The 26,656-nt window shown below is 50.7% G+C and overlaps 1 protein-coding gene across 3 annotated transcripts in view; it reads left to right on the top strand.

Annotated features, from left to right (window-relative positions):
- The window catches only part of UACA (uveal autoantigen with coiled-coil domains and ankyrin repeats), a 28,409-nt gene extending 2,102 nt beyond the window's left edge, over positions 1-26,307 (top strand). Inside the window, exons 1-19 of one of the 3 annotated variants that reach the window (XM_066196082.1) lie at positions 6,950-7,200; positions 9,765-9,898; positions 10,391-10,479; positions 10,990-11,054; positions 11,732-11,789; positions 12,973-13,043; positions 13,120-13,226; positions 14,451-14,632; positions 15,112-15,149; positions 15,730-15,813; positions 16,388-16,495; positions 17,148-17,180; positions 17,674-17,772; positions 17,973-18,009; positions 18,818-18,870; positions 20,033-22,693; positions 23,240-23,392; positions 24,369-24,434; positions 24,528-26,307. In XM_066196082.1, coding sequence (XP_066052179.1) covers positions 7,165-7,200; positions 9,765-9,898; positions 10,391-10,479; positions 10,990-11,054; positions 11,732-11,789; positions 12,973-13,043; positions 13,120-13,226; positions 14,451-14,632; positions 15,112-15,149; positions 15,730-15,813; positions 16,388-16,495; positions 17,148-17,180; positions 17,674-17,772; positions 17,973-18,009; positions 18,818-18,870; positions 20,033-22,693; positions 23,240-23,392; positions 24,369-24,434; positions 24,528-24,599 — 4,146 coding nt within the window. In that variant the 5' untranslated portion in view covers positions 6,950-7,164 and the 3' untranslated portion in view covers positions 24,600-26,307. Of the gene's footprint in view, positions 1-6,949; positions 7,201-9,764; positions 9,899-10,390; positions 10,480-10,989; positions 11,055-11,731; positions 11,790-12,972; positions 13,044-13,119; positions 13,227-14,450; positions 14,633-15,111; positions 15,150-15,729; positions 15,814-16,387; positions 16,496-17,147; positions 17,181-17,673; positions 17,773-17,972; positions 18,010-18,817; positions 18,871-20,032; positions 22,694-23,239; positions 23,393-24,368; positions 24,435-24,527 lie in introns of those variants that run through there. The other 2 variants (XM_066196081.1, XM_066196083.1) reach the window with 2 other exon arrangements.
- Positions 26,308-26,656: the final 349 nt, after the last annotated feature.

Here is a 26,656-nt window from a genome sequence, read left to right as displayed (position 1 = left end):
CTCCTGCTGGGAAGGAGGGGAGGTGGGTGGGAGCCCTGCCAGCGGCAGCTTTAGAGATCCTGCTTGAAAGGAGCTTCTCTGTTTGAGAAACTTCATCCCTCTCTCCTCTCCCCACCCGGTGTTATTTCCTGGGGGGTGGAGAGAAACCGAATCCAGCCTGCTTTTGGAAGTTTTCTTCCAGGTGGAGGCGGCAGTTACGTGCCTTCTGATGGGGGTCTGTTGGGAATGGCTTTACTGCTGATTTGTGATGGAGGGAAGCCACAAAAAGTAGCAGAAAGTAAAAAACCACGTTGGTTATTTTACCAATTCCACGATTAGCCTGAACGCTGTGCCTGGAAGTGGAATTTCCTGGTTTCGCCAAGTCCAGCTGGCTGATGGTGCTTGGAAAATCATCTGAGCAGCCTGTTCAGTGCCCTGCAGAGCGAGACAAACGCCTGCCGTGGGCAGGAGGGCAGCTGGAAAGTTGGATGTGGGCTTCTGTGGGGCACCAGGGTCAGAGGAGGTGCCTCATCCACCAGCATTTGCAGGAAAGATCTTCATTAATGTTCTCAATCCCACTGGCCATGCTGCTGAGATTGCAGAGAACACCCTGACACTCCAAATGTGTGTTCGGGACCTGGGTTGTGATGAGGAGATGTGTTCTTCCAGCAGAGTCGGGCTGTGTCTGTTCAATGGGATGCTCATGGGTTGGTCTCTCTTGAGGGCAATTGGGGCAGGGTGGGGTTTGTTGTTCTGCAAAGTTGTCTCTGGGTCAGACCTTTGCAAATGGATTTTCAGTGGTGGGTTCTGGCTGTGGCAGGGGAAAAGGCACCTGAATGTTGCTGTTACTCCGGGGAAACAGCTGGGGAGGGGCACTGCTCAGCCTCAGGTGTGTTGTCTCCTCAGGTGGGGACTTTAACCTTGCTGGCCCTTTGTGATAGGGCCTGGAATTTAGGGAAGGGGCACCTGGAGTCACTGGGAAACGTGGGGTTCCTGGGGGTCCTTTGGGCAGAGCTGGAGCTGCATCCCGAGGTGTGGGGTCCCCAAGGTTCCTGAACTGCCTGGGGCACCTGGAGAGAGCTGGGAGTCACCTGGAGAGAGCTGGGAGTCACCTGGAGAGAGCTGGGAGTCACCTGCGCTGCTGGGAATGGGCAGACACAAAACCATGTGAAAGCTCCTATCAATCCTTTCTCCTCTGGGAAAAAAGTGGTGCTGGCTTTTGTTTAATTAAGAGAAACCAAACCTGCCGTATAATTAGCGGAGAGCATTGTGCAAGGAACAAAGGGAGCACCTGAGCTCTTCCCCTGCTATGATGAGCTGTGATTATTAAATGAATATCTGAACAAGCTCTGGAGGTAGCGACAGCCGAGCTTGTCCAAGGTTGTGTCAACACTTCTGTCCCTGTGGATGCTGCCCCGCTCTGTTCAGTGGGTGAGTTTTGCTCTGGGAACGTGGAGCTTTGTGGGGTGACCCAGTGCACCTTTAAACATCTGCTTCTGCCCTGTCAGCAGCAGGGAGAGCAGGGACCACCTCCCGGGCTGGTACGGGAGTGAAGGACGCTGCCAATTCATCGGCGGCAGCAGCAGCAATGTTAGCAGGGATTTGCAGCCCCAGCGTGCTGTGGAATGCACGTTAGGCACTGGAAGGGTGCAAAAGTGAAAAATGGGTGTTTGGTAGCCTGATTTGAACCCTTTAAAGATTCCAGGTCATTTACAGAAGAAGAATGTGCTGCTGCTGGGGGCAACAGGAGAGTTTGTGCACGAACAAGACTTTTTTGGTGTTGTGGCCTTAACTTCGCCCGCTTTTCAGTGTTTGCATTTTGTTCTCACGCGGCTTCAAGAAAACAATGTGTATTTTCAGGATTTATCTTTTTGTTTACATATTTCTCCTCCGGGAGGAGAAAGGCGACTGATGGTGATCATCACCAACGAGGTCGAAGAGGTGGCAACCTGTGGAGCCAGTCTTGTGCCTTCTGATGATTTTGTACATATAGATGGAGTCAGAAATTAAAGATGCTGTTCCTTGGAGCGCGTTTGGCTCCAGGAAGATTTATTCAGGCGCGTGCTAATGTGTTTGTTCTTGGGGGGAAAAAAAGAAATCTCTTTGTGATTCATTTGCATTTAGTTAACTGGGATTAGAGCTCGTTTGTGTGGTGTTTGGGGTGAAGCTGGAGGAACACAACGGGCAATTTGTGATGCAGCCTGTTTACAGGTGCATTGTAATTTTCAGGCTCCGTGGAAAGGAGTGTTGATGCTTTATCGCTTTGGAATGTGGCAATTAAAAATATTTAAAAGAGTGGAGGTTCAGTGCGGGGCCTGGGAGTTCAATATCCTGAGCTGATTTTACAGACGTAATTACACAGATAAGCTCTGTGCATATCTTTTGTGTGGAAGCAACTTCTGGAGTGCTTTGTCAGTATTTAAATATTAATATTAGCAAGCACATGCCTGAAACATCTGAGGCTGATTCCTGTTTTCATCCCTCCCCGGTGACTGAGCAGGGCTGGGATTTGCTGCTCCCTTCCCCGTGTGCTGGATGCGACAGCCACGTCAGGTTCCATCCCCCTGACATTTCCTGATGCTTTTAATAAATGGAAGTGCCCAGATCAATGGGGCCTTTTGCCTGAGAGCTCAGAAATTCCAGCTAATGCTGTGCCTGAAGTCCCGGGAGCTGTGCTGCTCCCACTGGCAGCTGCACTCTGACCCTGCTCCTGTTTCTCCCTGTTTTTAAAGGGGAAATATTTCTCCTGGGCACCTGTGGGGTGAAGCCAGGCTGGGCTCCCCGTTATCCAGGAGGTGTGGAGGGTGTGATGTTGTTTGTCGGTGTGAGTCTGGCCCCAGCTACCACGAGATGTCCTTAGCAGAGTTTGGAAATGCAGCCGCAGAGCCCCAGCTTTGTGCCCACTGGTCGCTTTTTTTGGTGTCCAAGGCTGCCAGTCTGAGGCTGTTTTATCAATTCTCTGCTCTGGGCTTGTGTGCTGGCTGTGAGAAAGTTGTTCCAGAACAAAACTGGGGCTGTTTTTGATTCTTTGAGCTGGCTTTGCCTCCTGCAGGGCTTGTGGGCAGAATCCCCCGGCAATTCCAGTGTAGCCTCTGAGCTCTGGTGCTGCTGGATTTTCCCCTGGCACAGCCTGGAAAAGAGAAACTGGCACTGCTGTCAGGCACCTGGTGATTCTGAGAGGATTTTTTTTGGACATATAGCAGAGCTAGAAGTCAATTTGAATTGTCTCTTGATTCTTAATAAATTGACCTTGATCAGTATGCCGGCTTGGGAGGAAAATGCTTTCAGAACAGGGTAAAATCAGGAATGTTTGTGAGGGGATTGAGTTGCTTGCTTTGAGCTGTTCGTTAGGACACTGTCACCTGCACTGGTGACATTTGAACACCAGGCACAGCACAGCTGTCCAGGTGAGTTATCGACAGGAGCGTTTTCAAAATACCAAACCACGGATTTCAAAAACCAAAGGGCAGGTCTAGGGGAGCTGCGGTTTTTGATCCCAGTTTGGGCTGAGCCTTCCCCACTCCGTGGCATTCAATGGCTTTTTTTATTCTGCAGGATTTTCGGTGGATGAGGTGGTAGCACAGAGTGCTGCCTGTGGGGAGGTGGAACAAGGGCCCAGTGTTCAGGCTGTGTCTGGTTTTCCCTTGCACAGACCCAACCCCACGTCTCACCCCTGCGGTCTGCCACTCCAGGGCGTTTGCACGTGGAGACAGACATTTCCTGGGAAGTGAGATGTGCCAAAATATAAAATAAAATGCCATTTGTGCTCGCCCCAGTGGGGTTTAACCCGGCATGTGCAGTGCTTTTTCAGACAGGTGAGCCACGTTCTTCGGGAGAGATGGGTTTGGTGAAATGCCCTCACCCTGCAGGGGAAGCTGCACCTGGGGAACGTTTTTAAAAACCAGTTTTCTGATCTATAACTCACCCTTCCGTTCTGTCTGTGCAGCTTTAGAACAAATCAAAGTACTCCGAAAGCCTTTGTCACTCTGTGCCATTGAAAGGGCAGGGTGTGTCTGTCTGCTGGTTGGTTTTGATGCCAAATGTACTCTGCCCTCTGGAGAAAGAGCAGGGACTCGGAGCGTGGGGCCTGGCTCTGAAAGAGCTGGTTTGGGTGGGATGTTGGGAGGAAACTCCTCCTTATGAGGGTGGTGAGGGGCTGGGATGGAATTCCCAGAGCAGCGGTGGCTGCCCCTGGATCCCTGGAATGTCCCAGGGCAGGCTGGAGCAGCCTGGGACAGTGGGAGGTGTCCCTGCCCAGGTGGCCCTGGATGGGCTTTAAATCCCTTCCCACCACTCCTGGGTGTTATAAATCCATATTATATAGTCGGATTTTCACAAATATTAACAAATTTATAGTTAAATAAATAATATAATAATATAGTTAAATATTAGCAATTATATAGTCGGCTTTTCACAAATGTTAACATGACTACTATATGTATAATTGTACTTACAGAAAGTACAGTTAGAACCAGCAAACCTCAGGAGAAAATTTATACCCACGTTACCAGGCTGAGTGGAGCCACCCTCAAATAAATCTATCAGATGAGAGGATCGGGGATACTTAAAACAGATCCAAAAAAAGAATGTTTGATTAACATCTATTGAATATTCAACACAGCCATCCTCAAAGATAGAAATCCGAAAGGGTTTTCTGGAGAACTCCGCCTGTTCTGTCGCCTTATTGTCTATTTTTTTCTTATTAAACTCATCAATTTTTAAAAAGAGAGTGGAACTAGGTCTGTGAAGGGCCACCGAGGGTGTGTGAGCCGTGCCGTGTTGGTGCTGGCACTGTCCCCAGAGCTCTCTGCCCTCCTGTGTGCTTATGTCACCTGCTAATGGCATTACCGGGGCTGTGTCCCTGCTGGGGGCAGGATCGGCCTGGCCCTGCACTTTCACAGCTTGATCCCAGCTCGCTGTGAAGGGCTTAGGAGCTGCTTGGAGTTCCAGCTGGTGTTTCTGAGCTGGGTTAGGTGAGCTTAGGGCTCCTCCAGTGCCCCCCCTGCCAGGGCAGGGACACCTCCCACTGTCCCAGGGAGTCCCAGCCCTGTCCAGCCTGGACATTCCAGGGGTCCAGGGGCAGCCGCAGCTTCTCTGGGCTCCCTGTGCCGGGGCCTCACACCCTCAGAGGGAAGAATTTCCTCCAAACCAACCTAAAGCTCCTCTCTTTCTGTGGGAGGCCGCTGCCCCTTGCCCTGTGCTCTGAAGTTGTACAATTTCTTAGCAGAGGGTGCGTCGAGGATGCTCAGAGCTCACCTGGATTTGGGGAATAACTGGGGAAATCAGTTCTTTCAGCGCAGGAAGGCTGGTTGAGCAGGCTGAGCTTAGGGGAACAGGTGCTCTGTGTCAACACAGAATGGGCAGTGTCAGCCTTGGCCACCATCTGCGCTGTGGAGGGTGGCGTAGCACCTCCAGAGATCTGCGCTGCTGGGGTCTGGTGATGTTTCCGGTCTTAATTCTGGGGGAAAAAAAGGTCTGAATTAGGCCTTGGTTACCCTAAAGAGCGTGTTTAAGTCGGTGCCTTTGAGCTCTCAGGGTTCAGCTGCCTTGGGGAGGGTTTAATCTGTGGGTTTGGCGCTGGGCTGTGTTTCCTGAAGCTGCTCGGTGCTGGTGGAGCCGTGGAAGCTGCTCTGGGCCTGGCTGGGGAAGGTGGTTTAGCAATCCTAAATCTGGTGGCCAGGGCTGTCTCAGGAGGATCTGCAGGGTGAGTGCAGCTCAGGAGGCACGAGGAACGTTTGCAGGCAGATGGAGACAAGGAAAAACCTTTGGGATGAATCCTCTGGAGAAGGCTGCACACCTGGAAGCCGCAGTCTTACCTGCATTTCTCTGATTTTGGTGAAGTGGGGATTTTCTGTTGCTGCCACTTGGGGGGTGTATTTATTCCCCCCCCACCCCACCCCCAAAATAGCCATTTTTAGCCTGAGGAGACAGACTCGGTTGTGGTCAGAAGACGACACGGTCACTGCGCTTTTTTGGAGTGCCTTTTTGTCACATGGATGCTAATTGCAGAGAGGTCTCGGAACATTCTCTGGGGAATGTTGGTGCTGAGGGGCAAAGGCTGGTGCTCACACAGGGCATGGGGGACAGTGCGGAACTTACCGGGGAAGAGAGAATTTGCCCAAATCTGAGTGAATGACTTTGAAGTTCTCTGCTGAGAAGATCCATTTATTGGGTTGTTTGTGTCCTCCAGGGTGTGCCTAAGTGGTTTTCCTGGCCCCGGACCAGGTTTCTCTCCTGCAGACAAAACAGTGCCTCGCTTGTCTTGTTGACCTACTCCTCTAAATACGGCACTTGGGAGATCTCCATTTAAATTTAAAACTCGTGAAAGGGGATTCTCCATCTCCCTCCTGTTAATCATTGCGCCGTCTATTGAATGTTTTCACAGCCTCTGTGACTCCTCTCGTTTCACACGTCGGGAGACAGGCTGGCAGCCGCAGTAAGCTGAAACCAGCTTTTATTCCGAAAGGGTTTCAGCGCGCTGTAAAAGGAGATTTTTTTTTTTTTTTTTAAAGCGGAGGCATGTGTGTTTTCTAATTTAAAATGGGTTACATTGCTGTCAAAATAGGCTCAGGCATTCCGTCTGCTCCGCGCTCGTAGCCGTCTGAAGTCTGAGCCTGGTTACGGCTTCGTGGCGCTGCGGAACGGGCCGGGGGGGGGGAAATTACCGCTGGGAGTATTTCAGTGCCGGGCTTTTATTAACGCTGACCTTCCCCCCGTGTGGGTGCGCGGCGAGGAGAGCGTTTGTTGTTTTAATTTTAAAAGAGCGTTCGGCTGGCTGGCTGGCTGCGGGGCCGGGGACGTGCCTGTCCCCTGAGTTCACCCAGCGCCCCGTGACTCAGGGCGCGGGCACGCCCGGAATGTATCAATGGCCACGGCTTTCTGCCGAGTGCTGCCTTATCAGAAAATAGCCGCGGCCGATGGGGCTGCCTGGGGGTTGTTTACAGCATCCCCGCGGCGCTGGGCAGTATTTCTGTCCGGTCTGTCCCGCTCTGCCCGCGGCTCCGACCGGGCTCCCCTGGCCACGCGGCCATTGCCAGAGGGATGAAGGCTGAAGATGATGCTGAGGATGGGGAAAACACCGTGGGGGAGCCGAGCTAAGTGAAGGATGGAGCGGGAGGAGCAGAGCCGCCGTTCCTCGCTGTGAGCTCGGCGGGCCCTGGTCGCTCCCGGCGCCTCGAGTTCGGCATGATCTGTTGGTTCTCTTGCGCGGCCAAAGGCACAGTAGGTATCGCACGTCTGGAGCTCCAGCTGAGGTTTCGTGTCCCGGCAGCGATTTACGGCGAAAGTGGGAAAGCTTGGCTTGTGCGGATGTGGTGCAGTGCTTCTGTTTCGTTGGGGAGCGTGGTGTCTCCTTAGCAGCTCCTCCTGCGGGGAATTTCCCCTCGATGCGAAATGCGTTTGTTGAATGGATAATTATTGAATCCTGGAGTGGTTTGGGTTGGTTCTTAAAGCTCATCCCATTCCACAACCTGCCGTGGGCAGGGACACCTCCCACTGTCCCGGGCTGCTCCATGCCCGGATGTGGAACCTGGCCTTGGACAGGAATCCAAGTCCAAACTTCCAGGGATCCAGGGGCAGCCACAGCAAATCTGAGCACCCTGTGCCAGGGCCTGCCCACCTTCACAGCCAGGAATTCCTTCCCAATATCCCCTCCATCCATCCCGGTATCCCCTCCATCCATCCATCCCAATATCCCCTCCATCCATCCCAATATCCCCTCCATCCATCCATCCCAATATCCCCTCCATCCATCCATCCCAATATCCCCTCCATCCATCCCAATATCCCCTCCATCCATCCATCCCAATATCCCCTCCATCCCTGCCCTCTGGCACTGGGAAGCCATTCCCGGTCCCTCCATCCCCTTTTAAACGTAGTACCCCATAGGCCGTGGATACAATTCCCTGAAGTGTTGGGTTTGTTTTTTTTTTTATTAAAGTAATGCTTCTGTTAATCAGAACTTCCATGGGATGGGAGCGAGGACCAGCCGGGGAGGATTTGGGAGGATTTGCTGTACGTTTGGGGGCTGAGTTGTGCTGGCAGGTATCAGCTGCAGAGCGGCAGTCCCTCCCCAGTGTGGACACCCAGGGTGAGATCTTTCCTGCAGGGATGGGAAGGTGCCAGGGGAATTTCGGGAGCACGGAGCTGGATGCTGGCCGTGTGCAGCCTCCAAGGTGTTTGACCTGAGGAGCTGAGCCTTGCACCAGGAGGTGGCTTTGCCGGGCAGCCTGTCCCAGCTGGGGAGGGACGTGGCTCTGGTGATGTCACCAGCGCTGCGGCTCCTTGGCTTTCAGGCCAATGGATGTGTTAATTGATTGATGAGTCGGCGCTAATTTCATTAGTGCTCTATTTTTGTTACTCCTGTCACTTGTAGCAGGGCTGGGTTGGGTTAGCTGCTGCTAAGCCTTGGTGATTGCTGTGATCTTGTTTATTGTGGGAAAGCAGAGTGAAGATAATCCCCTGGGGTCGTTAGGGCTGGAAAGGCCCTCTGGAGATCCTCCGGGATCCAGCGCCCTGCACAGGGAGGGTCACCTGGAGCAGGTGGCACAGGGTGGCCAGCTGGGCTTGGGATGTCTCCAGAGAGGGACAGCCCAGCCTTTCCTGGGCAGCTGCTCCAGGGCTCTGCCCCCTCCGTGGGAAGAAGCTCCTCCTCATGTTGAGGTGGAAATCGTGGTATTTTCGTGTCTGGCCATTGCTTCTTGTCCTGGGTACCACTGAACAATGTGGAATCATCCTCTGACACCCCTTGGAGACATCTCTATGGATTGGTGGCATCTCCTCTGATCATGAGTGCAGCTCCCTTTAACAAATCACTGCAGATGCAGCTGGTGGCAGTGGATTTTTTTTTTTTTTTTTTTTTGTGTACCCTCTTTTTACATAAACAAACCCTGGGCTGGGGTGACCTGCTTTGACGTTCTTTATGTTGTGAGGGATTTCTGACCCACAGTGAAAAGTGACTTTGTGCACCCACAGGCTGCTTGTGTCTCACCCTTACCAGCATATTCCTTTGCTGTGCAGAGTTAGAGTATAATCCTCCTATTTTTGAATATAATGCTCCTGTTTTAGAGTATAATACTCCTTTGGAAGCCTTGTTCTTCTGTTAAAAGCTCCTTGAGTATCAAGTTATCAGCATCCAGCTTTGGGAGGTTTCTGTCACAGAGCAGTTTCCTGAAAAGCCCCGAGCCATTCACTGGGATGGTTTGGCAGGGCAGAGAACCAACTCTGCATTTTGGGGTGGGAGGCTTGGCCTGGGGCCTGAAACTCTGAGTCTGAAGTAAACAACAGAGGAGTGGGGGGTGATGAGTGTCTGGGTGAATGGGTGGTGGGCTATTTATAACTGACTTGGGCTTTCTCTGCCCTCTGCAGTGCTCTGGGAATTGCAGGCATTTCAAAACCATCAGCTCTGAATTTCTTCCTTCTGCAGCTCAGTAGCTGTTCTTCCCTTGAATATCACACTTAGCTGATTTATGACCCACTGAACAGTCTGGCACAGCCAGGAAAAGCCACGTCCTGGAGCCTGTTTTTAGAGCCCCCGTTTGTTGTCGGAGTGTGAAAACCGAACAAAGGCAAACTGAAACAGAGCGAGGGAAACCAAAGAAGTTTGATCCCAAGGGTCTCCTTTAGGACCAAAAGTGGCCTGACCAGGCTGTCCCCAGAGCTCTGCACATTCAGTACCAACAGTGACACTGTTTGTAAGCCAAGGTGGACTTTGTTGTGTCCCATTTTGGTGGTGTCCCACCCTTGGGGGATCCACATAACCCCCCATCTGTGCTTCTGTGTCCCAGGTGAACCCAGACTGGAACAAGTACGATGACAGGTTGATGAAGGCAGCTGAAAGGGGCGATGTGGAGAAGGTTTCATCCATCCTGGCCAAGAAAGGGGTCAGTCCCACCAAGCTGGACGTGGAAGGGAGATCGGCGTAAGTGACTTCCCCAGCTCTGGGAGTGGTGGTGGGAAGCTGCTGGAAGTCTTACACAGATTTCTGTGCTCAAAAAGGCTTCTAGAGCAGCAGGAGTAATACCTCATCTAAATCTGGCTTCGCCAAGCTGGAACCCAGCTGGCTGGAATGGGAAAGTCTCCAACAATCTTCACTTCCAAGTGAAGACCGGTGTTTAAAGACTTGCTCTTGCCAGGTTTGAATATTAAAGAGAAACTGAAACAGCCCCACTGGTATTTTCACCTGTTTCACTGATCCAGGTGAATCGTGATTGTTTCTCAGGAAAGTAGCCTTGTTCCTTGAAGTGGTATTTGCAGAACCCTTAAGTTTGGATGCTGTCCAGAGCTGGCCCCTGTAACCCTTCCCTTACACAGCTCTTGGCTTGCCTGGCCAATATTGCCATTTTTCTGCACAAACCAGCTGTGCCTAAGCAAGGTCTTTTTCTCTCTCTTTTTTTTTTTGTCTTTTTTGTAGATTCCATGTTGTAGCATCAAAGGGAAACCTGGATTGCTTGAACACCATCCTGGTGCACGGAGTTGATATCACGGCCACTGATGCTGCAGGTAGGTTTCCTCAACCTGAAAATGCTCTCAGCTGGCTTTCAGTCTAGAATAAAGTTCAGCTGAACCACAGGATAGCTCTTCCTTCTTCCTGTAGCTGGCAAAAAAAAAAAAAAAAAGGAATTAGTTGTGTGATTTGTTGCTGGTCTTGAGGAAACTGGCTGTGTCCTGGAATTCATGGACGCAGCAGAACCTACCTCACAATTTAACAGGTTTAAGGTGAAGCTGAAGAAAATCGACAGAGGTAACTTGGCCTCCTCCTCTTATTGGGAGAGTTTATTTATTAAATCCTTGTGTGGAGTAACAGATGCGGAATTTAGAGATTAACTTCAGAAATGATCTCTCTTCCTTGACTGAAGATTCACCATAAAAGTGAGATGTAGACAGGAGATGTCACTTGCAGCACAGACAGACCTGCAGGGTCTGGCACACGGGGGCTGTTGTCCCTGAAATGGGAATATTGATCAGGAATTCAGGGAACCCAAACCCTGAGCTGCTGTTCTCTGTTTTCAGGCAGAAACGCCCTGCATTTGGCTGCCAAGTATGGCCACGCTCTGTGCCTGCAGAAGCTCTTGCAGGTACTGAAAATACAGTAATAAATAAAGTACAGCTTGTCTCTTACAGCTCTTGTGTTGAGGGGGGGAAAGGTGGCTTTAAATGCACTGATTCCAAACTGGGATATGGGATTTCTTTCTTATCCAATCAGGCTCTTTTTTAAAAATAAAGAGTCATGGGGAAAAGACTTTTTCATGTTAAATACCAGGTAGGGACTGAAATGGGGCTAAAATAAAGAAAATAAACTTTGCTGGGCATTTAAAGCCACAAACTCTCATTAATGAGACAATGTTGGAGGGTTGTCTTAGGTTTGGGTGATGTTTATTTTTTCTTCATTTATTCTTGGTCAGTGTATGCTCAGTCAATTTTTTTTTTTTGTTATTTTTTATGGACTCTTTTAAACTTTTATTTGATGCATGTCTCTATGCAGGTATAAGTGGCCTATTATCTATGAAAAGTCTAATGAATTGTGCAATTTCTGTGCACAGCCTGTAATTTGTTTTACACTCTGTAAGTTTAGAGCCCTAAAGTGCACAGACCCAGAGCTCTTTTCTTTGTGTCTGTCACTATATTTGTAGCTCCAAACTTGCATGTTTTTTACTTAAACAATATTTTCTTGCTTTAATTCAAACCTCAAAGCACCTAAAGCTGTAAATGCAGTCTGGATTCTGATTGATAACTGGGATTATTTCTTTAACAGTACAACTGTCCGACAGAGAATGTGGATCTCCAGGGAAGAACTGCTCTTCATGATGCAGGTGAAGGGGTTTGCTTTGCTGGCAGCTGTATGGAAATGAGGATTTCATTACTGGATTTGCTTCCAGATGGGCTGAACTCTTCTCTTTTAATTTTGGTCACTGTAGTAAGAGAGAGCGTTTTATATTGTCATGACATTTGTCCTCAATAATCAACTTAACAGTCTTATGGGGCTTCGAGATCTGAGGTGAAGTTGAGTAAAAAATCTTCAAGTATCAGGAGCAGAGTTTAGGGGAGTGCTGAGAGTAGATTAAGACCCCTTTACTCTGGGTTTTCTGGCACAGGAGGGTTTGGTTTCTGATGTGGCACAGGAGGGTTTGGTTTCTGGTGTGGCACAGGAGGGTTTGGTTTCTGGTGTGGCACAGGAGGGTTTGGTTTCTGATGTGGCACAGGAGGGTTTGGTTTCTGATGTGGCACAGGAGGGTTTGGTTTCTGATGTGGCACAGGAGGGTTTGGTTTCTGGTGTGGCACAGGAGGGTTTGGTTTCCGATGTGGCACAGGAGGGTTTGGTTTCTGGTGTGGCACAGGAGGGTTTGGTTTCTTGTCTTGGCACAGGAGGGTTTGGTTTCTGGTGTGGCACAGGAGGGTTTGGTTTCTTGTCTTGGCACAGGAGGGTTTGGTTTCTGGTGTGGCACAGGAGGGTTTGGTTTCTTGTCTTGGCACAGGAGGGTTTGGTTTCTGGTGTGGCACAGGAGGGTTTGGTTTCTGGTGTGGCACAGGAGGGTTTGGTTTCTGGTGTGGCACAGGAGGGTTTGGTTTCTGATGTGGCACAGGGGGGTTTGGTTTCTGATGTGGCACAGGGGGGTTTGGTTTCTTGCCTGGCACGGGAGGGTTTGGTTTCTGGTGTGGCACAGGAGGGTTTGGTTTCTTGTCTTGGCACAGGGGGGTTTGGTTTCTTGCCTGGCACAGGAGGGTTTGGTTTCTGGTGTGGCACAGGAGGGTTTGGTTTCTTGTCTTGGCACAGGGGGGGTTTGGTTTCTTGCCTGGCACGGGAGGGTTTGGTTTCTTTCGGGTGCCCTGGGCGGTGTGAGAGCTGAGCCCTGCAGCCTGCTCAGGCTTTAACTCAGCTGTGGGCGCTTTGGTGGGACAGATGCCGGCCGGGATGTGCCTGGAGCCTCCCCAGGCTGCTCTCCTCTCCCTGCCCTCCCCGCAGTCAGTGCCAGCTCCTCCCTGCTCTCTCCCCAGCCATGTCCGACTGCTCCGCCAGCATCCAGCTGCTCTGCGACCACGGCGCCGCCGTCAACTCCAAGGACGGGGTAAGGGGCTGTCCTCCTCCTCCTCCTCGTGCACAGACCCTGCTGGCCTCCCTCACGCTGTCCCCTGTGTCCCCAGGACGGGAGGACACCGCTGGTGCTGGCCACCCAGATGTGTCGCCCCGCGGTCTGCCAGCTGCTCATAGACAGGGGCGCCGACGTCAATGCCAGGGACAAGCAGAGCAGGTGAGTGTGGGAGGGTTTCCTGTGCCTGGAGCTCCTGCAGGGCTTTGCTGGAGTTCCTGCTGGCCCGTGAGGGAAAGCTTCCCCTTGGCAGAATGAGTGTGCCGAGCCTGGGGGAGGACAGCCTGGGTTTGGTTCAGAAGTGGATGTGCCAGTTCAACGCTGCAGATAAACCTGGCCTCTTTTCCTGCTCCTGCTGGCATCCAGAATATCCCCAGGCTGGTTCTTGAACCTGCTCTTGGTTGGTTGAGGGGCCAAAGCAGTCTTTGGGATCAATGTGCACAATGGGCCTTGGCAAAAATGCTGCTCTGGCAAGAGGTCCTGAGTCCACTGGAGCTCCCAAGGGACCTTGAGCTGTTTATTCCCGGGATCAGGGAGGAGAATTCTATTTGGAGCTGCTGCTTTTGCCAGATATTTCTTGGAGCATCCCTCCATGACAGGAGGCTGCCGTGGGACAGAGCCTGGCTACTCACATTGCAGTCCTGCAGTTGGGAAGTGTTTGGGGAAGGGCTGCCAGGTCTCCCAGGCACCCCCCTCTGCAAACCTTCTCTAAACTCCTTGCCTGGTGTTTGTTGTGTCTGCTGAGATTTGTATCTGGTAGAGGAAACCAGAGTCGTGGGGGTTCTCCAAACACTGGGGTGCCTTTCAAAGGCAGCACGTCTGTGCTGGTTCCGTGGAAATACTGTTCTTGTGGTGGGTTTGTTTGCCTTTCCACAAATATTTAAACATTGCCCCAGTGACTTTAGAAGGCTGTTTCCTCTGTGGACAGAGGGAAGGTGGCTTGGCTGGGATTTCTGTGATGGGACATGGATGGGGTGTCTGTGTTTAGACATGGATGGGGTTTCTGTGATGGGACATGGATGGGGTGTCTGTGTTTAGACATGGATAGATTTCTGTGATGGGACGTGGATGGGATTTCTGTGATGGGACATGGATGGGGTTTCTGTGATGGGACATGGCTGGGGTTTCTGTGTTGAGGCATGGCTGGGGTTTCTGTGTTGAGGCATGGCTGGGGTTTCTGTGATGGGACGTGGATGGGGTTTCTGTGATGGGACGTGGATGGGGTTTCTGTGATGGGACATGGCTGGGGTTTCTGTGTTGAGGCATGGCTGGGGTTTCTGTAATGGGACGTGGATGGAGTTTCTGTGTTTAGACATGGCTGGAGTCTCTGTGATTGGCTCTGTGGGATCCCTGGCTCTCCCCATCCCATCTCTGTCCCCGTGCCAGGACTGCCCTGATGCTGGGCTGTGAGTATGGCTGCAAGGATGCCGTGGAGGTGCTGCTCAGGAACGGTGCTGACGTTGCTCTGACCGATGGCCTCGGGCACGACTGCGCTTACTACGCCAGGATTGGGGACAACATTGACATTTTGGCTTTGATAAAAGCGGCTGTTGAGGACTCCAGCAGAGGTAGGAGGAACCTTCCTTTGGGTGGAGGTGTGTCCCTACCCCCGTGTCTCCAGGAGCTCTTTTGGTCCTGTGACCACGAAGGTCACAAACCGCCTGTTTGGGAGGGGAAAAGACTTTCTGGTGTTGTGTGGTTCTAGCAAAGCTTTTTCGGGGGGTTGCAGGCTCTGATGCCTCGAGGGCTTGACAGCATTGATCATGGGAGTTATTTACCCTTACTTATAGAAATAGCCTTTATTTTGTAGAAATGAATATTTATTTGATACTTACAATTTAGATTGATAATATTTTATGTTATTTATTTTATAGAAAACCTCGTTCATGTTTCCATGTTTGATTAATTGGGGAGGAGGTGGTGAGCTGTTTTTTGAAATGCCCTCCCAGGCTGGAAAGGGGACAGAATTAGCTGAATGTGTGGTGTTGTTGCACAAATATCAGTGAAATGCCTTTTGTGACTTGCTGGTTTTGTGGTGCTTTTTTAGGTAGAGACAGCGTGAAGAGAGGGCAGGCCGAGCAGAAGGTACTTGCTGGGGCTGTTTGTCACTGAGGTGTTGAGAAGGGGTGTCAGATTATACTTTTTTCTGACTTTCATTCCCTTTTCAGTCTCATGTGAAGGGTGAGACAGTACAGGTGTTACAATTCACACCATCACAATCAGAAGCCAAACTGTTTCCTGATTACAATCCATTAGAAGCGTTTCTTGGCCCGTCAGCTTTTCCACTCAATGCTGTAAATGCCTCAAAGCCAATCATCTAAAACCACCCCTAAATCCTAATACAGTGCACCTTTCATAGTTCTGTTTCTCTAGAGTATCCAGTCTTATTTGCAAAAAAACCATCTTTTAAAACTCGTTTCTAGTTCCATTTCTCTCTCAACAGTGTCCATCCTATTCCGTTTCTAACCCAGCATTTCTCATCTCAAAATTTGCACACAAATGCACCTTACGTGAGGCTTCTGTCACACTTTAAAAACTCCCTACAAATGCCTCCAGGGGGATGGTTTGTGTGGGGCTGAGGGGTGTCACCCCCGTCCCAGCGGGAATGGGGAGGGCTGGGATGGGCACAGGGGTGTGAGGGGACGTTCTCCTGCTGCCCTGACAGGTCCCCAGCGTGTCCCAGAAGTGGCCCCGGGGCTTTGGAGCACAGGAGGAGCTCAGAGTGTTCCAGAAGGAGCCCGGCACTCAGGTGGGTGGGGAAGGATCCTTTGGGCTTCCCACAGGGATGATTATCCCACAGGGATAATGAGCCACAGGCACTACCTGAAGTGAGCGCTGATGATCCCATCGACAAAGGTCATGTATTGCTGTTTACTTCGAGCCTAATTGCATGAGGTGGAGTGTGGTAATTACGCAGATGAGCTTTCAACTTTTTTCAGGGAAAAAACCTGCACTTTTTTTGGGTAATAAATAGTTGGAAGTGTCCCTGCCTTAACCTTTCCTACCTCTTAACCTTCTGCCTCTGCGGTTAAAATCAGTCACAAATGAGGAAGATTTCTTTTTTTAACATTCTCAAGGGACATACCTTTGTGTCATGCTGAAACTAATCAGTGTCATAACTGTTCTGCTAACCAGCACTCATTTTCCCATCTCATCCCCATGTCCTTGCAGTTTTCAAAGGGCTGGGCAGGGCTTGGAGCCCTCAGTAGCTGCTCAGTCTGTTGCTTCAGAGTCTTTACCTTTCTCAATGTGTGTGTGTGCAGTGTGTGTGTGGGGTCTTCATTTCTTTCTTTCTTTTTAAAATTTCATATTTTACTTCTAAGGACCTGGAGTTGGAAAACCAAGACCTGAAAGATCGAGTGAGGGAGGTGCAGGAGGAGCAGAGGATGCTGCTGGACACCATCAGTGGGTTACAGCTGCAGCTGAGTGAGGTAAACCAAGGCTTGGATCACCTGGAAATCTGGGACAACCACCTTTGGTCTTGCAGCTACACTGGAATCGTGAGGGGACTGATGCAAAGTCCTTCCCTGACACCCAAAATTTGAGTCAGGAGCATTTGTGGCTCTGCCTCCCAGGGCAGCTGAGCCACGGACTGCTCTGGAGTGCTGGGATTTGGAATTTGCTGAACTTCATCCCTCTATTAAATGGAGGTGGTGTGTGGCAGGGCTTTGTCATCTGCTGATTTTCCAGCTGTTACTGGAAGTGGAAGCACAGAGGAAAAAAAAATCTTAAATTGGCAAGAAAGCAAAGCCAAAGGTTTTTAGCAGAAGTTTTTCACCCAAATTCGAAATGTTGATTAAAATAAATTTCCTCTTTTTGGAGGTCTAAGTGTGACCAGTGGAAGGAAAATATAAAGAGGATTTTTTGTTGTGTTTTTGCTTTGTGGAGGCTCTTTGTTTGCTGTATTTTTGTAGAGGTACGTTTATGCAGCTTCTCCTAAATGCAACCCCTGGATAGAAAGAAGGTTTCTTAGTGCATTCGCTGGCTTGTCTGAACTCCTGTTTTAGGCTTTGCCTTTAAAACATCATTGAGAAAATGTTTGGGGGGGGGGGATTTTTTTTGTTGTTGTTGTTATTTTTGCAGGAGCAAATGTTGGCAGATGATCTTGAGAACGAGGTAGGATGTGTCACCTGCAGGTGTGACAGGACTGGGGAGCAGGGGAAGCAACTCTCTCTTTTATTTCCTCTGCACTTTGAAATACATGAAAGCTACCTAAAAATGCCAAATTACCTGCTGCTCTGGATCAGTTTGTGCAGCTCCACAGCGTTTCTGTTACCACGAATAATTACCATTCCCCTGGCTCCTTTCACAGCACACTTAGGATATTCAGCACACTGATAATATTAAGCATCTCTGTAGTGACTTCCAGTAATGCAAGACTAACAAATATGAATTAATTAAACAGTAGCAGCTTATGTTGGTGCCTGTTCTTGACTCATTCTTCAAGACTCCTCCTTGAAGGAGAGCTCCAGAAGGAAAAAATTAGGGATTCTTTCGGTGCTGGTCTTGGTTGAAGTTCTGTCTAAACCTCTTTAAAAAGTTACTTGAGGGTTTTGGAAACCTCTCCATTCTTTGTGGCTTTGGCTATGTGGCACTCCTTCTCTTTCAGAAAGATGAGTTGAAGAAAATCCTGACTACCAAGGAAAAGCAGCAGGAAGAAAGTTTAAGGACTATTGAAGCTCTCAAAGCTAAACTCAAGTATTATGAAGTATGTTGAGTAATTTGGAATGGGATGTGGCAATGGATAATTTGCAGTAGGAAATACTTCAGCATTTCAAATTGCTGAAACTGTTGAATGCTTATCTCATTGCAAAAGCTTTCCCTGCCCCTTCACCCCTACTTTAACACTGAGCAGAAATTTGAAATGAATTTTCAGCTCTGCTTTTGTTTCTTTCTCTTTGCTTTTAGGGTGACTCTGTGGGATCTGGAGGTAACTTTGGAAACAGTAAGTCCAGTTGATTGTTAGAGCTTGCTGTGCATGTGCGTGGTGTTAAAATACAGGGATAAAGGGGGGTTTTGGCCATCTCTTCCCATTGCTGGAATGAAATGCAGCCAGGCCTGGTGTGCAGCCCCGAGCAGAGCTGTGTCTGCTGCCACTGATCAATCTCCCAGGAGTGCCTGCCCTTGGGTAACGTGCCTGGGGACTCTGCTGTGTCCTGTGCCATGAAAAACGGGCTGAGCAGGATCCCTGCTCCCCCTGGGGCTGCCCTTCCCACCCTTCCCAGCTGAGCAGTGCCCCTGGCTGGCTGGGGGGCAGCAGCTCTGACACGACCCGAGCTCCCGCTTGTGTGAGGACCAAACCCATTTCCAGGAGCTGGAGCCTCCTGCATCCAGCCCAGCTGCCAGACCTGCCTTGCACTTGTGTAACACGAGGGCTCTTGACAGATGAAATGATATTTGGAGTGTCTGGCTGCCTGGCAGGAGGAGTGGTGGGTGTGGAGTGCAGGGGATGCTCTCCCTGCTGTGGCCACGTGCAGACACGAGCTGGGCGAGCTGCCAGCTCTGACCCTTGTGCAGCACCAGAACCCAGTCTGGAAAACCACTTCTCTCCTCCTCCTTAGGAGGGCTTTGGCCAGGCTTCCTGTGGGGATTAATTAAGTAGAAGTTGTTTTAATAACGAGTACTTAAACACCAGCCTTCAGCCTGGTGTGACCCCGGCGACCAGAATAAAGCTGGGCAGGAAAATCAGTGTTCTTGTGATTGTGTTACTGTTTTTAACCGGGCCCTAAACACTGTTTGCTTTGTAAATCCAGGGAAAGAAGATTTATTGCTTAAACAAGGCCAAGCATTTGCAGTGGAATCCCAGGTAATAAATATTTTACCACTGGAAGAACTCTGAGATAGTCGTGCTGGGAAAGCCAAACGTGCTTATGAACGAGTGTTTATTGAGCATTGCTCCTGAACACAGAGTTTGGAGGAATTCTCGCTTTTCCATGTTTATTTTTACCTGTGGGTGCCCTCTAGAGTCCTGTCTGCGACAGGGCTGTAAATGCTGGGAGCTGCTGGGTCTGTCGTGGGCTCTCCTAAACGTATTTTACAGTCACTCTCTAAACTGGGGATTCATCTCCATCATGTTTTTTCTAATTTAAATTCAGCTAATATTTGAGGATTTCATTTTCCTGCCTGCTAGATGATAATTCTCTGACAATTAGGTTTGATAGCTATCAACCTTTTAAAGCAACAGTTTGGGTATAATAAACAAGGTCCAGCAGACCCTTGGGGGTGGAATGAGGTGGTCTTTCAGGTCCCTTCCAACCCAAACCCTTCTAGAATTCCAAATGACTGCATTCCTCAGTCTTCTCAGCAAGAAGGGTTCGTTAACCGTGGCATTCTCTGCTCTGCTCCCTTATAAAACCATTTTCACACACTTGAGGGATGGGAGCAATATCTTAATGAATTAAATTTGTTCTAGCGGATGAGTGATTCCATATGAATGCAGAGCAAGGGACCTGGAATTAATGCATTATACTTGCCCCTCGAGGTTTTGATGGGAAATTGGGAAGGAATTGTTCCCTGGGAGGGTGGGGAGGGGCTGGGATGGAATTCCCAGAGCAGCTGGGGCTGCCCCTGGATCCCTGGCAGTGCCCAAGGCCAGGCTGGACATTGGGCTTGGAGCAGCCTGGGACAGTGGAAGCGTCCCTGTCCTTTTGGGCAGGGGTGGCACTGGGTGGGCTTTAGGATCCCTTCCAACCCAAACCATTCCACAATTGGGAAGGGTAATGTAGAGCTACATTCACGATATTTGCTGTTAAAAGCTGAAATACCTTCTAATAGAGACAAGAATTACCTAGTGGGGGAAAAAAAGAGAAATCTCTTGTACAAGTTATGCTCAGATCAACTGGATTTCAGACAGTTCCCATATTAAATAATGGCAGTTCCCATATTATTTACGAAGTAATAAACACGTGTACGTGACCTGTCAGGGCTGTGAACTCTGTTTTTTTTTTTTTGTGCCAATTTCCCTTCAGTCCAGGTCCATGCTGAGACCCCTGGAGCTCTCCCTGCCCACCCAGTCGCCCAGCTCGGAGAAGGAAACTTTAAAGAAGGAGCTGGAGAGCCTGCGGGGCAGCTTTGGGGCAGCCAAGGAGGAGATCAGCAAGCTGCAGAGGGAGCTGTCCCTGAAGGCCAGCGAGTGCAGGGCTCTGGCCTCCGAGTGCCAGAGGACCAAGGCTGAGTCCGACAGCCAGGTCAGGCAGCTGGAGGACGCCCTGAAGGACGTGCAGAAGAGGATGTTCGACTCGGAGGGCAAAGTGAAGCAGATGCAGAGCCACTTCCTGGCCCTGAAGGACCACCTGGCCAGCGAGGTGGCCTCGGGCAGCGCCAAGGTGACCGAGGAGCTCAAGGAGCAGCTCCGGGAGATGAAAACCAAGTACGAGGGAGCCTCTGCCGAGGTGGGGAAACTGAGGAACCAGATCAAGCAGCACGAACTGCTGGTGGCAGAGTTCAGGAACGACGAGGGGAGGCTGATGGAGGAGAACAAAAGGTTGCAGAAGGAGCTTGTCAAGTTGGAGGTGGAGAGAGAGAAAAGGGGCAGGAACGTGGCGGAGTTGGAAGGGCAGCTCAGGGAGACGGCGGCCAAACTGGCCCGGTCCGTGTGCGCAGAGGAGTTTGAGGACATGAAGAGCTCGCTGTCAAACGAGGTGAATGAGAAGGCAAGGAGGTTAGCAGAGGTGGAGGGCGAGAGGGAGAAGCTGCAGGCAGAGGTTGTGCTTTTACAGAGGGAGTCTGAGAGCCAGAGAGCTCAGCTGGCACAGCACGTGAAGCCAGAGGAGCACGAGCAGATGAGGAGTGGGTTTGAGCAGAGGGAAGAGGAGCTGGGGAAGGCAATTTCTGAGCTATCACGGAAGAATGAGACGCTGCAGAAGGAACTTGAAAGATTGCAGGCTGATAACAAGGTGCTGAAGCAGCAAGTCCAGATGCTAAAAGCTGAAATTAAAAGCCAGAATGTGCCTTTAAAAATTCATGAGGAGCTGAAGAAAACAAACGATCTGGCTGTGGGTGACCTGACAAGAAAGCTTTTTGAAATAACAAAGAAGTACAATGAAAGCAAAGCAGAAGCTGAAAAGTTGCTGGCAGAGAAGAATGACTTAAGTGAGAAGCTCAGCCACTTCCAAGCTGTGTACCTGTCTCCTGAGCAGCACAAGGAAGAGGTGGAAGCTTTAAAATCTAATGGGATTGAGCTTGAGAAGCAGCTTGCTGAGCTGCAGAGGAAATACGATGAGGAGCAAGCAGAGGTGGGCAAACTGGTGGCTGAGAACACGGGCTTGAGGGAGAGCCTGAGGGATCAGTACGTGCTGGCCACCACGCACGAGGAGGTTAAAACCGTCCTCAACAGCACCCTGGAAAAGACCAACGGGGAGCTCTCGGACCTGAAGGGCAAAATTGGAGAGATAAAGCAGGAGTTCCTGAGGGTAAACGAAGAGAATGGAGCTTTGAAAAACAAGGTGAAACTCTTACAGAGCCAATTGCAAACGGAGTATATAAGCTTAAAGGATCACGAAACCGCGGTAAATGCTTTAAACAAAAGCGTGCAAGAGCTGCAGGAGAACAATGCTGCCATCAGGGCTGAGCGTAAGAGGGGGCAGGATGAAATCTCGCAGTTGCACGCAGAAATCGAAGCCCAGAAGAAGGAACTGGACACGATTCAGGAGTGCATCAAGTCCAAGTACGCCCCGGTGGCCTCCTTCGAGGACAGGGAGCAGAGCTTCGAAGCCACGGTGAAGGAATTGAGGGCACAGCTGCAGGAGCAGGAGCAGAGACGCAGGGAGAGCGAGGAGGAGGCTCAGAGGTGCAGAGAGGAGAACGAGAAGCTCAGGGCTGGGGTCCTGTCCATCCAGAACGACCTGCAGCAGAACTACGTCCTGGCCGAGAAATCCCGCCGGCTGGAGCGGCTGTGCGCCGGCGCGATGGAGGAGCTCAGCCAGCAGCTCAGGGCTCTGCTCAGGAGATGCACGGGGCAGGAGGGGCAGCAGGAGCAGCCCCTGGCCCAGCAGGTCCCCGCAGAGCACGTGGAGGCCCTGAGGGAGGCTCTGGGACGCACCGTGGAGGAGCTGCAGGAAGCCCTGAGCAGGAAGGAGGAACGCTACGACAAGGAAACGCTCAGAGTTGAGGAGCTGCAGCAGGAGCTGGCTGAGCTGAGGGGCTCCTCAGTGCCTCTGCTGGAATACACCCAGCTGAAGGAAGGGCTGGAAGGAGAAATCACGGCCATCAAGGCCAGCCTGAAGGAGAAGGAGGCGGAAAGCCAAGCCAAGAGCGAGGAGGTGCTGAGGCTGCAGGCGGAGCTGCGGCTGAGCCAGCAGGCCGTGGCAGAGCTGCAGAGCCAGGAGGTGGTGGCCAGGGCAGAGTTCAGCTCCATGAAGAGTGCCCTGGAGGCCCAGGTGAGCAGCATGGCCGGCCACCTGGCCAGCATGAGCCACAGGTACGAGCAGGCCTGCGAGGAGGCCGTGCAGGCCAGGAGGAGCGAGCTGTCCCTCAAGGACGAGAAGGAGCTGCTCCAGCTGCGGAGCTGCAGCATCGAGCAGGAGATCAAGGACCAGAAGGAAAGGTGCGACAAGTCACTGACAACCATTCTGGACCTGCAGAAGAGGATCCAGGAGTCTGCAAAGCAGGTGGAAGCCAAGGACAACAAGGTGAGGTCTGGGGGTCGTGCTCCCCGTGCTCCTGAGGTGCTCCAGCACCCCTTTGTGCTGAGCATTGGGTACACCCGGGGCTGGCCCAGAGCAGCTCAAGTCCTGATTTTACATTATGCAAAGTTTTTCCAGCCCCTGATGAGTTCTGGACATCGTGGAGTGTTTAAATTCAGCTAAAGCTTCAGACTTGTGGGGATATCAGCTCCTCCTTCCGCTGGAGCTGTGCTTGTTGGGCATCCCTGAACTTGCCTTCTGGAGCTTCACTGTTCTTCCTGGAAGTTAGACCTGGAATATCCTTAGCTCCTCCCTTTTCTCAGTCCCTCGTGTCCCTGCTGACCTGCAGGCTCGGTACCTGGCACAGCCCAGTGCCAGGGAGCACCGCAGGAGCCAGCATGTCAGGAGAATAAAATCCTCTCTCAGCAAGCTGGCACAAAGACCCTTCAGTGCTTGCTGGGCTTCCTCAGACTTGAAAGAACGTGAAAGAGCAGTTTGCAGTGAGACATCCTTAAATGGTGTTTTCTGTGGGTTTTTTTTTTTATTTTAAAGATAACAGAGCTGCTGAACGACGTGGAGCGGCTGAAGCAGGCTCTCAACGGCTTGTCCCAGCTGACATACACCACCGGGATCCCCTCCAAGAGGCACAACCAGCAGGTGGAACTGCTCCAGAGCCAAGTGAAAACACTCCAGCAGCAGCTGGCTGTAAGTGCTCGCACAAGGTGCTGTCTGACGTGCGGTAGTTGCTTAATTCCTTGTGTAAACAGGGAAATGTGGATGTGCCCGCCGGAGCGGGGTGGGACTGCAGCCTCACACTAAACAACTGCACTGTCCACTAGTTTGTTGGGGTTTCTTTTTTCTTCTTTTTTTTCCCCCTGAGTTGTTGCTTCTCTGTAAATTTTTTTTCGGCTTTTCTCTTTGGTTTGAGTTGCAGCACTTGGCAGCTTTTCCTGATGAGGAGGATATGAGCAAAGTAGGAGAACTGGTGCTTATGGGATTCTCCGCTCTAATCCTGCCAAGACCATTTCTGGATGCAGGCTCAGTCATTTCTTACCACCACGTGGGGTTTTTTTTCTCTCCCCTGGAAAGGGTGAGGTGGTAATTTCTTTATGGCCTGGAGTTGTGTTCCTTTGCCTGCAAGCCCTGAGCGTCCTGAGGCACTGACAGAGCAGGGGACAAGTCCTGAGTGCTGGGATTTTGTGCACCACTTGTGTGGCCCCTGTGGCTTCAGTAAAAGCTCCTTGTTGAGGCTGTGTCTGAGCAAAGTGAGTTCTCCTGCTCAGATTCACAAATACGTTTTTTAGAGTATTTGCAGGGTTGGTTCTTACAAGGCAAAGTGTTCTGAAATGAGGTGGGTTTAACCAAAACACCAAATAGCTGCTGCTGGTGATGAAACAAGTGTGTAGGGCCAGGAGTTGGGCTTGGCTGGTCCCTTCCAGCTCCGGATTTTCTGTGATCTCAGCTCCTGGCTGGCTCTGCCAGCCTTCCACCAAAACACCAGTGACTTTTTTTTTTTTTTTTTTTTTTCCCCTTGATTAATGGAGGGGATAAAACTTCAACCTGGAAATTCAGCTTTGGTCGGTGTGGCAGTGCCCAAATTGAATTCAGAGGGGCCGGGAGGGGCAGGAGCAGAGGTTATGAACGTGAGGAGCTCAGCTGGTGTCCCTGTTGTGTCCCCCAGGACGCCAAGAGGCAGCACCAGGAGGTGGTCTTGGTGTACCGCACGCACCTGCTCAGCGCCGTCCAGGTGAGGCACGGGGTCCTTCCCCTGGGCTGGGGGTGCTCAGGGGCGTTCTCAGCGTCTCTGCCCAGTGTTGGTGACCAGTTTTTGCTCCCCCAGGGCCACATGGATGAGGATGTGCAGGCTGCCCTGCTGCAGATCATCAGGATGAGGCAGGGCCTGGTTTGCTGAGTGCCCGTGGGACTGGGACCCTGCAGGGCTCGGTGTGGGCACTGAATTTAGTGATGATTTGCTGGGGAAGCTGCACTCGCAGCCTGCCAGCACCAAGCACCTCTCAAAGCCGAAGCATTTTCCTCTCATAAAACACTAAAGCAGGGCTCTGGCGTTTCAGGCCTGACACCTTTTTTTTTTTTTTTTTTTTTTTCTCATGAGTTGGATAAAAGGTAATAGAGCATCTTTTAAAACCGTCAAAATGATGACATGGAGGTTAAATTATTTCTGATGTCTGATTGACCACTCATTAAAGCAGGACCTGTACCCAGAAGCTCCAGCTGATCCTTGAACTTGAACTCTCGTGGGGTGGTTAAAAATAAACTGTGCAGGGGAGTGTGGCTGAGTGTTGTAGCTGTGCATGTCCCTCAGTGACTGAGAGAAAGTGGCTCATTTGTCACACTGGCTGAGCAGGATGTGCTGTGACACACACACAGGAAGGAGTTCCAGTGTCTCTTGTAACTTGGCTGGCCAAGTTACAGCCTTTATTTAATAAGCTTAAGATTTAGTGCCTTTGCTTCTACAGGACTTAAAGAAAATCAGGTTTTTTCCCATCCGAACACTAACACTCCCTCCCCTCCTTTCCCCCCAAACTGTTCCCGAGTGCTTCAGTCCTGATCCTGCAGGAAAAGGGGGGCTGGAGCGGCCTGGTTTGGGGGGCAGCAGCTGCATCCCAGTGCCCCCTGGTCCTGCTGCTGCAGAATCTCCTTCCTCATCAGGGTGGGGCTGAGCAGCTCGTTCAGGTGCTGGCCTTTCAAACCCCAGCTGGGGGAAGCCTGAGCTGTAAATGATGTGCTTTCATCTTATTTACGGGGGAGGATGTCAGGAGTGAGGATTAATGAAAGGAGAATTTTTTAATTGCTGCGGTCTCCCCGTGAAACAAAACTTCGTGGTGGTTTTTTTTTTTTTTTTTAACTGAAGGATGGTTTCCATAAAGAAGTTTTATGGAAAAAAAAAAACACCAAAAAAACCCCCAACAAAGCCATGAAATTTGTTACTGTTCAAGGGAAGCCTTTGAAAAATGAGCCTGTTAACGACAGGGGCTGTTTAAATTGAGCACCAGTGAGCGCTGACCTCAGTCCACTTGTTAAAAGCCTTTGCTGATAACCACCGAGGGGAAATGTGGGATCCTGGTGCAGAAAAGCCAAACTTCCCCTCCACATTCCTGAAAAACGAGGGCTGCAGTCAGAATTCCCTGCCTGGTGTTGTCTGGGCTCCCCCAGCTGCCCCTCCAGGCCTTGGGCTCTTTTTTTTTTTTACACCAGAGTTGTGTTTATCTCCCTTTTTTCTCCCTTTTTGGGCAGAGTCTTGTAGGACTGAAGAGGCCACGTGCGGGCTGCAGACAGTGATGGATGTGCAGGGCAGTTTTTATATAGAAATACCCTTAATATATTTCCTGAACCCGTGTCTGTAGTAAACCAGGTCTGCTGCTGCTGCTGCTTCCCTTGAGTTTCTTAGAGGACTATTACAGAAAACATCTCAGAGCAAAGAGTTCCTTTTTAGCCAAATTCTTTTATGATTGCATTACTTGAAACTTATTGGGAGAGGCTTTGTTTTGCCGTACTAACTATTTTGATACTGTGTTTCCTTACCCAGGGAGTTCTAGGTAATGTTTTTTTCTAAATCTCTCCCCTGTTACAACATCAATAAAAACGGTTTCTTCCCTTTTTTTGTGTGTGTGTGTTGTGGTGGTCAATTATTTTTTTCAAGGTAAAGAAAAATCCCATTGGAGTTTTGAGCTTTAACAGGTTGTGTGGGTTGTGTAAATCCTGGGAAAAGGGGGATGTCTCCAGGCTCAGGGGGTGACCAGGGCAAAACCCACAGCGCTGGGGGGGAGGAAATGGGAGGTCAAATGCCACCGGAGAGGCCCCGGTGTCCCCTGCGTGAACCAGGGCACGGAGCCTGGAGCTGCTCTTGGCACCGGCTTCCCTGCAAAGGGAATTTTTGCCTTTTTGCCCCGAGGAGCTGCCTCCGGGAAGTCGGAGTTTTACTGCTTTTGTCATCTCGTGCCTGTGTCG

The sequence above is a fragment of the Chamaea fasciata genome, unplaced genomic scaffold, assembly GCF_029207755.1.
Source record: "Chamaea fasciata isolate MVZ Bird 193981 ecotype frontalis unplaced genomic scaffold, bChaFas1.0.hap1 SCAF_14, whole genome shotgun sequence".
NCBI lineage: Eukaryota > Metazoa > Chordata > Aves > Passeriformes > Sylviidae > Chamaea > Chamaea fasciata.
Note: the sequence above shows the minus strand (reverse complement) of the source record. Positions and strands in the feature narration are given on the sequence as shown.